At 52.6% G+C, this 12,991-nt stretch overlaps 1 protein-coding gene across 2 annotated transcripts in view; it reads left to right on the top strand.

The window, feature by feature from the left end:
* The first annotated feature begins 638 nt into the window (after positions 1 to 638).
* PCDH19 (protocadherin 19) overlaps positions 639 to 12,991 on the top strand; it is a 52,219-nt gene continuing 39,866 nt past the window's right edge. For both annotated transcript variants that reach the window (XM_085230664.1, XM_085230665.1), the window contains exons 1-2: positions 639 to 3,148; positions 5,995 to 6,322. In XM_085230664.1, the coding sequence (XP_085086790.1) occupies positions 1,008 to 3,148; positions 5,995 to 6,322 (2,469 nt within the window). In that variant the 5' untranslated portion in view covers positions 639 to 1,007. The remainder of the gene's footprint in view (positions 3,149 to 5,994; positions 6,323 to 12,991) is intronic.

Genomic DNA, 12,991 nt, shown 5'->3' on the forward strand with positions numbered 1-12,991 from the left:
GCCCGGCCCTTTTTTAATTTTTATTATCGTTGTATTTTAAATCCTCCGAGATTCCGCTTGGCTGAAAGTTCGCAGCTAAAAGCTCCGCAGCCGCGCCTACCAGAGCCGGGTGCCGCGCCGCTACCGCGGCCGTGGGGGGGCACAGACCGCCCAGCACTCGGGGCACGGCCGCTTCCCCGCGCTACGTAATCACGGTGCCGTGCGCCCCCGCGTCCGCTCGGCGACCCGAGGTACGGAGCAGTGAATCGCGTTTAAAAGTTCGTTTTTCTAAGTGAAAAGGCAGCACCCAGCAGCAGCTCTCCGCCTTTCCCAGGGAATTAAAGATAATTAACAGCGAGTTGGGCGTGCTGCCCGCGCGGGAGCCGCAGGGAAAACCCCAGCAGCGCCGCTTCCCACGGTGCCGTCGCGCCCTAAAGCGCTCACAGTTGAGGGGCACCGGGCGGACTCCGGCACTCGGCGGCTCCCGACACGGCGCACCCCGCTCCGCTCCGCTCCCGACCGCGCCGCTCCGCAGGCCCCGCCTCGGCCCCGCCCCCCGGTCGGCAGCACGGCTCGGCGCGCTCCCATTGGTGGAATAGCGCCGCGCCCGCCCCACCCCCTCGCGCCCATTGGACGCGCCGCTCCGTTTCCCGCCCCCGCGCCGCCCGCCCCCGCGCCGCCCGCCGGCGCTCCGGACTGCGGGCAGTGGCGTGCGGCCGCCGCAGCGAGCGCCGGCGGGAGCGGGTTCAGGCTCAGCTCGGCTCGGCTCGGCTCGGCGCGGCGCGGCTCAGCACCGGCTCCACTTCCCGCTCCCACTCGCCATGCCCGACCCATCCTCTGCACCGCCGGCTCCGAGCTGCTGAGCGGGCGGCGTTGGCGTGGACGCGAGGGGACCGCGGCTCCGGTGCCCGCTCCCGCCCGCCGCCGCCGGGGCGCTCCGCCGGGCGCTGCCCGCATGCGAGCGGGCGGCCCCTGAGGCGAGCGGCCGTCGGGGCGCGACGCGGCGGCCGTCGGGGGCGGGTGCGGCGATGGGGGCTCTCCCGGCGCTGTTGGGGGCCGCCTTGCTTTGGGCCGGCGCCGGCGCCCTCGTCAACCTCAAGTACTCGGTGGAGGAGGAGCAGCGGGCCGGCACCGTTATCGCCAACGTCGCCAAGGACGCGCGGGACGCCGGCTTCGTGATAGACCCCCGGCAACCCACCGCCTTCCGAGTGGTCTCCAACTCGGCCCCCCACCTGGTGGACATCAACCCCGGGTCTGGGCTGCTGGTCACCAAGCAGAAGATCGACCGGGACTTACTGTGCCGGCAGAGCCCCAAGTGCGTCATCTCTCTGGAGGTGATGTCCAGCTCCATGGAGATCTGCGTGATCAAGCTGGAGATCAAGGACCTCAACGACAACGCGCCCAGCTTCCCCACTGACCAGATCGAGCTGGAGATCTCAGAGACCGCCAGCCCCGGCACCCGCGTCCCACTGGAGAGTGCCTATGACCCAGACTCGGGCAGCTTTGGAGTACAGAGCTATCAGATCACCCCCAACGACCTCTTTGGGCTGGAGACCAAGACAAGGGGAGATGGCTCTCGCTTTGCTGAGCTGGTGGTGGAGAAGAGCCTGGACCGCGAGACCCAGTCCCACTACAGTTACGTGATCACGGCGCTGGATGGCGGTGACCCGCCCAACTTTGGCACTGTAGAGCTGAGCATCCGCGTCATCGACTCCAATGACAACAACCCTCTCTTCGAGGAGCCAGCCTATACTGTCAGCGTGCCTGAAAATGCCCCACCAGGCACACCAGTCATCCGCCTCAACGCCTCTGACCCGGATGAGGGCACCAATGGGCAGGTGCTCTACTCTTTCCACAGCTATGTCTCTGACCGGGCTCGAGAGCTCTTCCAGATTGACCCTCAGAGCGGCCTCATCACAGTCAGTGGTGCCATCGACTATGAGGAGGGACATGTATATGAGCTGGATGTGCAGGCCAAGGACTTGGGACCTAACTCCATCCCTGCCCACTGCAAAGTGACCATCAGCGTGCAGGACGCCAACGACAACCCTCCCCTCATCAACCTTCTCTCCGTCAACAGTGAGCTGGTGGAGGTGAGCGAGAACGCCCCTCCGGGGTACGTCATCGCCTTGGTGCGGGTCTCGGACCGTGACTCAGGGGCCAATGGACGTGTGCAGTGCAAGCTGCTGGGCAACGTACCCTTCCGGCTGCAGGAGTATGAGAGCTTCTCCACCATCCTGGTGGATGGGCGGCTGGACCGTGAGCAAAGGGACCAGTACAACCTCACCATCCAGGCCAAGGACAATGGTGTCCCCTCCTTGCAGGCTACCAAGTCTTTCACTGTCAAGATCACCGACGAGAATGACAACCACCCTCACTTTTCCAAGCCCTACTACCAGGTCATCGTGCAGGAGAACAACACCCCGGGGGCCTACCTCCTCTCAGTTTCAGCAAGGGACCCTGACCTGGGCCTCAATGGCAGCGTCTCCTACCAGATCGTGCCCTCCCAAGTCAGGGACATGCCTGTCTTCACCTATGTCTCCATCAACCCCAACTCTGGAGATATCTATGCTTTGAGGTCCTTCAATCATGAACAGACCAAGGCCTTTGAGTTCAAAGTCTTGGCGAAAGATGGGGGCAATCCGTCTCTTCAGAGCAATGCCACTGTCAGGGTGATTGTCCTGGACGTCAACGACAACACCCCGGTGATCACGGCCCCACCGTTGGTCAATGGGACCGCGGAGGTGTACATCCCCCGGAACGCAGGGGTTGGCTACCTGGTGACAGTGGTCAAAGCAGATGACTATGACGAGGGTGAAAATGGCAGGCTTTCCTACGAAATGGTGGAAGGAGACAGAGGATTTTTTGAGATAGACCAGGTCAATGGAGAGATAAGGACCACCAGAGCCTTTGGGGAGAATGCCAAGACAGCCTACGAGCTGATCGTGGTGGCTCACGACCATGGAAAAACATCCCTGTCGGCCTCTGCCTTGATTTTGATATACCTGTCCCCAGCCCTGGATGCCCAGGAGTCCATAGGATCTGTAAACCTCTCCCTGATTTTCATTATTGCCCTGGGGTCTATTGCAGCCATTCTTTTTGTCACTATGATCTTCGTGGCCGTAAAGTGCAAAAGGGATAACAAGGAAATCAGGACCTATAACTGCAGGTAAAGAACATCTTTATTTCTGTGTACCGGCCAGGGGCTGCTTTGATTTCTGTGAGCACAGTTATTTTTCCTTTTGCTGTCGTATGCCTGGGGTTTTTGCTTTAGCAGCAGCAGCGAGCTGCAGGTCTGTGAGATGTCCTTAGGAGCTTTAGAGCACTTCTCAGGGGGAAGAAGCGAGCCCCACGCCGAGGTGCGGGCTGCTATCATTCTTCATTTGCCAATCTGTTGCAGCAGGCGTTGGGTTCTGCTCTGTACAGAAGTGCCTTGGGGACAGATCCACCACCCTACCTACGTGCCGTGGGACCACAGAGTGGCATCCTGGTGGTGCCCACAGTAGCGGGGACCGTGGGCCCTTCCTTCTCTCCAAGAACCATTGTGTGCCCGTGGTGTGGATGCGGCTCAGCCACGGACGACAATGCTCCCCAAAGCTTCCCATCCCCACAGGCGGATGGAAGCGATGGGGACACAGTGGCTGTGAGCTGGGCTCTCGCAATTATTTTTGCAGCGCTGCATTCTTTTGCCCGGGCTGAATGTGGGCGCACGGTCCGAAATGCAGGAGGGCAGGTCAGCGCCTGCTGAAAGGGGAAGATGTGGAACCGAGCCCCTGAATATGTAACAGCCCCGCGATTATTGTCTCTCTTTTACTATTCTCAGTGTTACACAAGTTAGTAGACAAACGCTAACCACACATGAATATCAATCAGATGCCATAAAAGAGCAGCTGCAATGCCTCATAAATGGTTTAATCCTGTTACTAGTGAAATAGCCATGACTTCTCCATTCCTTCAGCAGTGAGTCATTTCAGATGGGAGGAATGGAAATTAATTTTGCTCTACCTTTGAAACCTGGCATCGCCTGTGGCCATTCGGTGGGGGGGGGGAAGGGGGATGTGCGGTCCTTAAAGTTTTATTTATGCAGAAATAATGCTCGAGAGTTTGATTTTTACACCCCGCTTTCACAACATGAATTGTATTTATAAGGCTTTTTGCACGATGGGCGAAAAAATCATCTGCAAATAAAACTGGCTCTGTGCTGTGTTATGGGGAGCTAATATAGCAGATTTCTTGCCAGCTCGGCCCATTAAACACGAATGGGATCCGAACGTATAAAAATCACGTCGTGGTGCCCCTTGCAGCTTCACGAGTGTGTATGGGCGCTGGGTTTGCAGTGATGGCTTAGGGATTAATGAAGTGCAGTTTAATTAAATAATTGGTCAATAGAGAAAGGACAACAAAATGAATGCCTGCGGGAAATAAATCGGGATCTCGCATTGCCAAACTTAAACATTGAGGTAAACAAAACAATTAAAGCTTCATCAAGCGTTGTTAGGCGACTCGGCGGCGTATAGATTGTTGGCACAACAGAAATCCCTGCCTTGCTCTGATTTATTGCTCTGCTCAGGGGAAGGCGCGGGCTGCTATCCGTGTGCATCTGATCAGCAGGAGTCAGCTGCAGAGGGAGAGGGGCACTGGATCGCCCCGGCCCTGCCTGTGGTCACCGGGAACGCCGTGCTGTGCCTGCACTTGGGCTTCCAGTGCTTCATTTCTGAGGTTCCTCGCAACATCTGGCAGAGAGGCTTCATAAAACATGTGAATTCATGGGACACATAAGGTTATACGAGAGAGCTCTTCGGCTCGGTGGCATTTTCATGCTCAGGCAATTAGCTTTCTGGAACAAGAGTATCTTCCCAATATTTGCCTTTCCAGATAAACTATATTATTCGTTCATCCTATTATTTTGGCTGCAGCTGTTGTGTTTGGTGGTTGTTGTTTGTTGTTTTTTTTTTTGTAATGCATATTAAGCAGAAGAGGCAACTCCTGGCTTTCAGGTGTGCAGCGGTACAAGCTGCGGTGTGCCCTGGGAAGTGCTGAGCTGCCCAGAGCTGTGCGTGCTCCTGTGGGGCTGTGTTGGAGGGAGCAGCCCCAGCCCTCCCAGCTCAGCCTGCATAGTTAGCACAAGGTGCAGTGGTGTTCCTTATGTTCTTAGTGCTGCTTTACGGTAACTTCTTTCCCTCCCCACGGTGTTATGAAGAAGGCAACAAGACACTTCATCAGCTGATTCTTTTGGCAGGTGGGAAGCAAAATAGGGGAAGAAAGGCAGAGAAAAGCAAGCTTGCAGTTAAAAAAAAAAAAAAAAAGGCCAGGAAGGATCATTTCTTTTTGCGAAACACAGTTGTAGTTCTCTGATTTCCAGAAGACGAAAGCCTTTCCCAGCAGGAGGATGTGTGTGTGTGTCAGGGGACGAGTGAGGGATACGGCACGGCTGGAGGAGAGATTGCAGTGATCAGGTAGTGCCAGGAGATAGCCAAAATACGAGCGCTTTGGATAGAGTGCTAATAAACAAACGGCCTTTGGAGTGCGAGAAATAGAGCTTGCCAACCAGGGCTGCTTCTGGGTCTGCTTTATTTACTGCTATGGAAAATGAACTGGGAAAAAATCCACTATTCATTTTGAATTTTCATTACCGGGACCAAATTAAATCACTTTTAAAATCCTTATTACACATGGAAATGAATGCAGATACCCTCTTCAGCTCATGGATTTTAACATCTCCATTTTTCTCTTCTGCAGGCTGGACTTTACTCCCAGTCACTAAGTATCAGCAGTAAGAATCACTAGAAGAAAAGCAGGGGCATTTCCCCGTTGCTTTTCATGTCTGACCCGAATACGTTATACGCAGGAAAATCAGTTCCAGACTGTTCTGTGCCACAAGAGCCCGAACGTGACGTAATGCGCGTGACTGAATCCTGCACGGAGATGGGGCTGAGCCCGTCAGCTCTCCAAGTGCTCCTTTTAGGGGCAGAGTTCGGGATGCTCTCAGCTCTTCCTTTTTCTTCCCTCCCCCAGAATTGCAGAGTACTCCTACGGGCATCAGAAGAAATCAAGCAAGAAGAAGAAAATCAGCAAGAACGATATCCGCCTGGTTCCACGCGACGTGGAGGAGACGGATAAAATGAACGTTGTGAGCTGTTCCTCCCTCACCTCATCCCTCAACTACTTCGACTACCACCAGCAGACTCTGCCTCTGGGCTGCCGCCGCTCCGACAGCACCTTCCTCAACGTGGAGAGCCAGAACAGCCGCAACGCCGGCTCCAACCACATCTACCACCACACCTTCACGGGGCAGAGCCCCCAGCAGCCTGACCTCATCATCAACGGGATGCCACTGCCCGAGGTGAGTCCTGCCTGGGTACCACCGATGGCACCGTGCTGCCGGGCTGAGCCAGTGCTTCAATGTTGCTTTGCGATGGGTGATGGGCAGAGAGCAGGCGCTTGGCCGGGCGCTCACTTCCGTCTCTATTGGGAGAGGTAGGCAGTGTTGAACCGCTTCTTGTGGGTTCTGCGTGGTCGTGGCAGGTGTTCATAGGTGAGTGTTTCTCCCACCAGCAGCAGTGCCCAGTTGGGGGATGCTGGCGTGGCATGGCATGGCTCTGTGTGCTTTGCAGATGGAATTTGAGTGCGTTGACTTAAAGGAAGAGGTGCTTGTTGGATTGACATGAGTTTTTACGAGGTCCTTAAAGCCTTTTTGGGGCTATTGCTTATCCCACATCCCACTGGGGATGCAGCACACAATGGTGTGCTGCCAACGGGTGGCACCAAGTGAAGGTGCTGCTGCGCTCCACACTGTCCTCATCAGGTTCTCCTAATTCATTGGCTTTCCCGTACATCACAGGCATCATTTAATGTTGCTTGTTTGTCTCTCTTTGAATTATTGTTTAGTATTAAGCAAAACAATCAAAGGTTTGTCATGTTTCCTGCTTTGAACGGAATAACAAAGCTGAAAAAGCACCTAAAATATTTATGGTTAGTGTTGTTCTGCGCTTGCGGTGCTGGTGTAAATGCAAAGTGATGCTCCTGGAGACTGTGGAGCTGCTTCAGATTCAGACTTGTGCTGTGGAGAACAGAGCCTGGCCTGCTGTGAAACAGCAGGACTGCTGGAAATGCTTGGTACTGGTGGACCCAATCTTGTATGATTTATCAGAAGGAGCGGTGATGCAGTAGGACAGGCTGCCAGGGAGGTGGTGAAGTCCCTTTCCCTGGAAGTGTTCCAGAACCACAGAGATGTGGCGCTGAGGGATGTGTTTATGGGTATGGTGGGGGTGGGTTGGCGTTGAACTAGATGATCTTAGTGGTTTTTCCAACCTTAATGATTCTATGTAGTGATGAGGCACACCCCGACCCCTGGTATTTTAGCTCCTGAGCATAGAACCAGTGCTTGTGGATGCAAGTCACAGAGCTTTGCCCTTCCTTCTCCCCAGACCTTGCGAGACAGGATACATTGCTAAGTGCTGATACATGGCCTGCAGAAATGAATTTGTTTCTGGTGAGAAGCACTATGCTGCCCTGGAGTGTCAGCAGCCCTGTGAGCAGGCAGTGGGAGGCTCCCTTCCCTGCTCAGAGCCTGGCTCCCTCCTGCTGGGTGCCCTCATGAGGCACCGTCATGCCCAGAGGCGTTCCCCCGGCCATGGATGAGTGTGGAGATGCCTCCCGTGGGTCCATGGGCTTTCTCACTGGGGATGCTGCAGTACAGAAGGGCAGGGTCAGAGAAATCCCAACTGGATGCTGCTTGGATGTTTGTTTTGGGATAGGAATGTTTTTTATTTTCATGTTTTGGAAGAGAGCCCCCACAGTGTGTTTCCAGATCTTACGAGGGCACTTATCCCATTTGTGTTGCTGGGTGCAGCCCACTCCTAAAGCCCAGGTGCCCCCGAGTATGAGGTGGCTGCCTGATGCTGGAGCAGTGTCAGGAGCCAGCAGTGACCGTAGCCACCTCCTGTCTGCCACACACGGTGTCTGCAGAACACAGCACCGAATGGAGATGTGACCATTGTGTTACCACCCCCATGCCAGGTTATTGTGCATCACCACGTTGCGCTGTGCATCTTCCTTATCTCAGCCTATGCATCATCCCTGTGTCAGACTGTACATTGCCCCCATGTCATGCTGTTCATCTTTAGCATCTCAAGTTGTTGTGCATCACCCCCAAGTCAGGTTGTTGTGCATCACCCTCATGTCAGGTTGTGTGTCACCCCATGCCAGGTGCTCTCTGCAGAGGCTTCCTAGCTTCTCCACGCTCTGCTCAAGTGCACCCCAATCATGTGCCCTCCTCCAGCCCCTTCCTGCGAACCCACCGCCCAAATCCTGCTCCTTACACAGAGTACTGCTGCCTGTACCAACTGCTATCTGTCATTTTGCCAGTGGTTGCTATGGGCTGTAATTATACCCCTGTGCAGATTGCTGTCAGTACACCTCCAGGTGAGGCTGATGGAGCAATAACAAACCCATCCCGAACGTGGTGTTCCTGGAGTGATGAGCTCTCCCCTCAGCACATTGGGAGCATGTGGCGGGGCCGCCTGGTGGTGCCTGCAGTGACGAAGCTGCTGCCGCATCCCCCGGGAGCCTTTAATAGGTGTCAGTGTCACGGAGATAGCACTGATGCTCCACCTCGGAGTCACTTCTCCTCCCGTGTCGATGGAAGGCAACACGCTGCTTGATGAGAGATAAAGCACGGAGGTAAACATGTTGCTGCAGTGTCACTTAGCATATGATGTTCGTGTTGGTGGTGAGCTGTTGCCTCTGAGCGGGAGCACTAAGTGGTGCCGTGCTGCTGGGCTGCAGTGCAAGGCTCATTGGCTCCAACAGCCTCAGGACTGGGATGCGTGGAGCCGCGGTTGTGCTGGTGCTAATGGGATTGCTTCCCTGAGCTTCCATGAGTGCATGGTGTGGTGGTGGCACCAAGTGTTCCAGCGGGCGCATGGTCAGATGGTGCATGTAGACTGTTGGACTTTGTACCAGGAGATGAGGAACCTAAAGTAGTTGAAACCATTAGGCAGCTTCCATGATAAAAATGCACGATGCACTGGGGCAATGTGGAAACTAGTCTGAATGCAGAGTGTTTTAGGATCACTGGAACACAGTTTGCATGCAGAGCAGCCACCCTTGGGTAACACTTGCATGCCCAAATTTTGGCTTGAAATGTGCAATGGCTACCTACCTGTGTTCCTGCAGCCGTCAGGCACACCATGTTGTTCTGGGGGACATGGTTTTGGGAAATGCACCCCAAGGGTGGGACATCTCCCCTGGCCTGGATCACACCGACCCAATGCCACCCCAATGGAGCAAGTCACCACAGAGCAGTCATTGACCCCTTAAGGTCAATGGCCGGGGGCACCCCAGTACCAGGGGTAAGATAGAGAACAGCTGCATTTGTGGTCATCCTGCCATAGTCCCTACCTTGCTACGCTCTAGCATAATCCTCACTCACACTGATTTCACTTGGGCTCCTCATAGCAGCAGGGATTATTGGAGCGAGCAACAGTTGTGGGATAAGGCCCCGGTGGTTTCAGATAGGCTTTTTACTACCTGGAAAGCACTCCACTCGCCATAGGAAATGGTTTTCTAAACACAATGGAGCAATTTTCATTTCAGGCAGCGCAGGCACTTTCTGCTCTGGCTATCTCGCGGTGTTAACGAAAGCACATTTCTACAACATACAAAGGTTTTTGTTTTGTAAGGAAGGAAATGAGCGTGGCTGTTCCTCTTTCTCTGTCATTTCTCTACTTGTCAATTCTTTCTTCCCCTCCAGCTTATCCTCCTCTTCTCCGCTAGCCTTAAAAAGCCCCAAATGTGTCTGTTATAATCACATTTTGTGTGTTACAACCAGAATGAATGTACTCACTTTAATATGCTCGGTTTGAGGAAATCAGTTTCTGTCTGGTATAACAGACAATTTGTTATAAACCGTGCCATTTAGGAGTGAAGGGCCTTGCTTTACTGTAACACTAGGGAAACGTCATGATACATAATTGGAAGGGATTTGGCTTGCTTCTCAGTAATACTGTGTATAGAGCAGGAAAAAGAGGAGATAATTTCCAAGCCGGAGAAAGTTTGCAGCACTGAGACATGCCAGACTGTTGAAATAAGGCTTATTTTAAGTAGAGATAATAATTAAAGCATTATCAGCAATGATGTTCAACTAGTCGGAAGAGTGCCTTCGCAGAAAGCGTTGCCAGTCTTGTTTTCTCCTTGGGAGGTCACTGTAACTCAGCACTTTTTTCTCTCTGCGCTGCACTGAGATGTGCAGGCACGGGTCACATCTCTAATTAGCACTGCCGTCTTCTCGTGCGTGAGCATCTCTGTCTGGCAGCTAATGGCAGCCTGGCTGCTCCGCGGGCTGCCAGCTCAGCTGCCCCTCTCTGCTGCTGGAGGTGGCCAGGTGCTGCATGGGTTCCACCGAGAAGCCGCAGGATGGCTCTGCAGAACCTTGTGGTTGGTGCTGGGTGGCTGGTGGCACTTGTGCTTTGTGCCTGTGGGCGCCCAAAGCTGGAGGTGGCAGTAGGGAGGTATCGGGGTGGGAGAAGTTGTGGGACTGTGAGCACAATGCCTGTCTTGGTGGGGTTGTTTCTGTGCGGCACTGTGTCACTAGATGCTCCCCTGGCACTGAGGGACAGCATTATGGATGTGAGCAATGGTCTGTTCCCTTCTGAGGTCTGTTCTGTTCTGAGGTCAGATGAACCAATTGTACATCTTGTAATGTGGTTGCTTCGAGCTGTCTGATTTGAAAAGTTCATTTGAATGCCTTGCGACGGAGATAAGTGCTCCAGCTCTCATTGATGGTGTGCAGTGGCTCTCGCCCATCACTCCTGCTCTTTGCCAGGCGTTGGGTTTGGCGGTGTAGGGTTCAGCACCGGACAGCTCCTGCGCCAGTTCCATGGGGCACCATTTGCTGCTGGGATCCGTGGGGAAATGTGGGTCAGGGTGTGATATGATGCTGGCAGCTGTGTGGGGAAGACATCCACCTCTTCTCTGATGCTTGTAGAGTGCTGGTGATGGAAATGATTGTATAGTTATATGTGGCATCCTAATGACTATACATTATATGTAATATATAGTGCACCTTGTGCTTGCTATAGACTATCAAGAATAGACTATCAAGACTATCAAGAATGGCTTGAGTTGGAAAGGACCTTAAAGATTGTCTCGGTCCAATGTATTTATAGAAGTATATGAATTTATGTGTATTTATATAAGTACATGAAGCGTATAGGGCCATATATTGTATACAGTTATGTTAATAATTATATGCACAGTCGTATGGTTTGATTTTTGGTTGGTCCTGTGTGGAGCCAGAGCTTGGACTTGATGATCCTTACGAGTCCCTTCCAATTTGGGCTATTGTATGATTCTATATAATGAGATGTATATAATTTATTTTCATACTCTGTTGGAATTTTATGGTTTGCTTTTACCAAAAGTACAGCATCTTGCTTTGCTGTTAGGAATTTTGGATTTGATGCATAATTCTTACTTGTCAAGTCTATAAAATAAACCTCCCATGAGTGTATTTACACATGGTAGGTAAGGCTTTTCCCTTAAATTAGTAAAGACTTACTGTAAGCTTTTTAAAAATTATATCCAACGGATGGTCTTGCACACTATTTATAGCCTTTTGTATAGTAATTTCCAAATTAGCTCTTGTTGTATTGAACAACACAAACCCTGTGGCTTCCTTCTGTAATTTGTTTTGCATAAAGCACCTGCATGCAAAGGAATATTTAGGGCCAAGTGCATGTCTCCTTGGGTAACCTTACACAGGGCCATGTTTTTCTCCTGAAGCCTTCCCAGGTGTTTGGGATCAGAAGCCCTCAGCCAGGTGCTCTTCTGACCCCTTTTCCTGCTTTCAGCTGGGAGTCTGATGGGTTGAGGATGGAGCTGAGATGGGCTTTGTCTCCAGAGGATCACCTTGCAGTGTTGCCATCCCTTTCTGACCTAGTGCTGTAGGGTTGTTATCTTTCTGATTTGTACTATGGCCGACCAATGTCCTGCTGTTTGGGAATTCACTCCAGCACTCTCTGCTTTGCCCTTCGAGAGCTGAAGGATAGAAAGTTGCTGAGAACTCCCCTGCTTCACTGCAGGGCAGGTGATGCTGCTCTGAACTGTCGTAGGCTTTACGATTCCCTTTGCCCCTGATTGTGACACAAAAAATTGCACAACCTGTCCTGGTCCCCGGTCTGTCACATTTTCAGCATCGCTTTGGGTGGAGTGTTTTGAATACAGTGGAGCATCCCAGTTACAAAAGTGCTTTTTTCATCCTCTGGCCCTTCCTTTCTCCCAGCTGCCTTTTCCTGGGGTTATTGCTGTTGCCCTCTGAGTTTTATACATAGATACATATGTAAATATAAATACATAACAGTGCCAGCAGCTGTGCCCGCTCCTGCTGCCCGGCCAGGTTGTATATGGGGCTGTGCACAGCCTCGCTTAAATAAATGATCAGATATTGTTCCCAGCAGAGGCAATAGTTGAGTTCCAATCATTTTCTGTTAATTAAAATACAGGATGGTCTTATTTGTAGCATAAATAGTTGTAATCTGTGTACCTATAAGAGTAATTATAATTTAAATTAGAGTGTGCTTGGCATAGGCAGCGAGTGTGTGTGTGGCACAGAGCACAGACCTCATCCTTGGGTCTCTCTCACTATCCCCAGAAGCATCCCAGCATTCAGCAAAGTGACACCGAGCCCATTGGTAGCCCCAGATGTGTTTTGGGATGTTTCTGTTTGGGCAATGTGCATTGCACCAGTGGGAGGTTTGATGGAGAAGAGGCTGTGGGATCATCGCTGTGGTGTCCCAGTGTGGCTTCCTGACGATGACTGTGCCAGCTGGAGCAGTGGTCAGTGCCCTGGTGGCGATGCTGGGCACACTGGGGTGACCCCAGCAGTGCTCTGTGGCCGTGTGGATGAGCTCTTTGTCTCTGCGTCCCGTTGGAGACTTGGAGGTGAATGCCACGCCGCTCTCACGGGGATGTGAGCTTGTCGGATTACACCATCTTTTGTAACGGCAGGTGT

This window comes from Meleagris gallopavo, chromosome 9 (assembly GCF_905368555.1).
Source record: "Meleagris gallopavo chromosome 9, MGAL_WU_HG_1.1, whole genome shotgun sequence".
Lineage (NCBI taxonomy): Eukaryota > Metazoa > Chordata > Aves > Galliformes > Phasianidae > Meleagris > Meleagris gallopavo.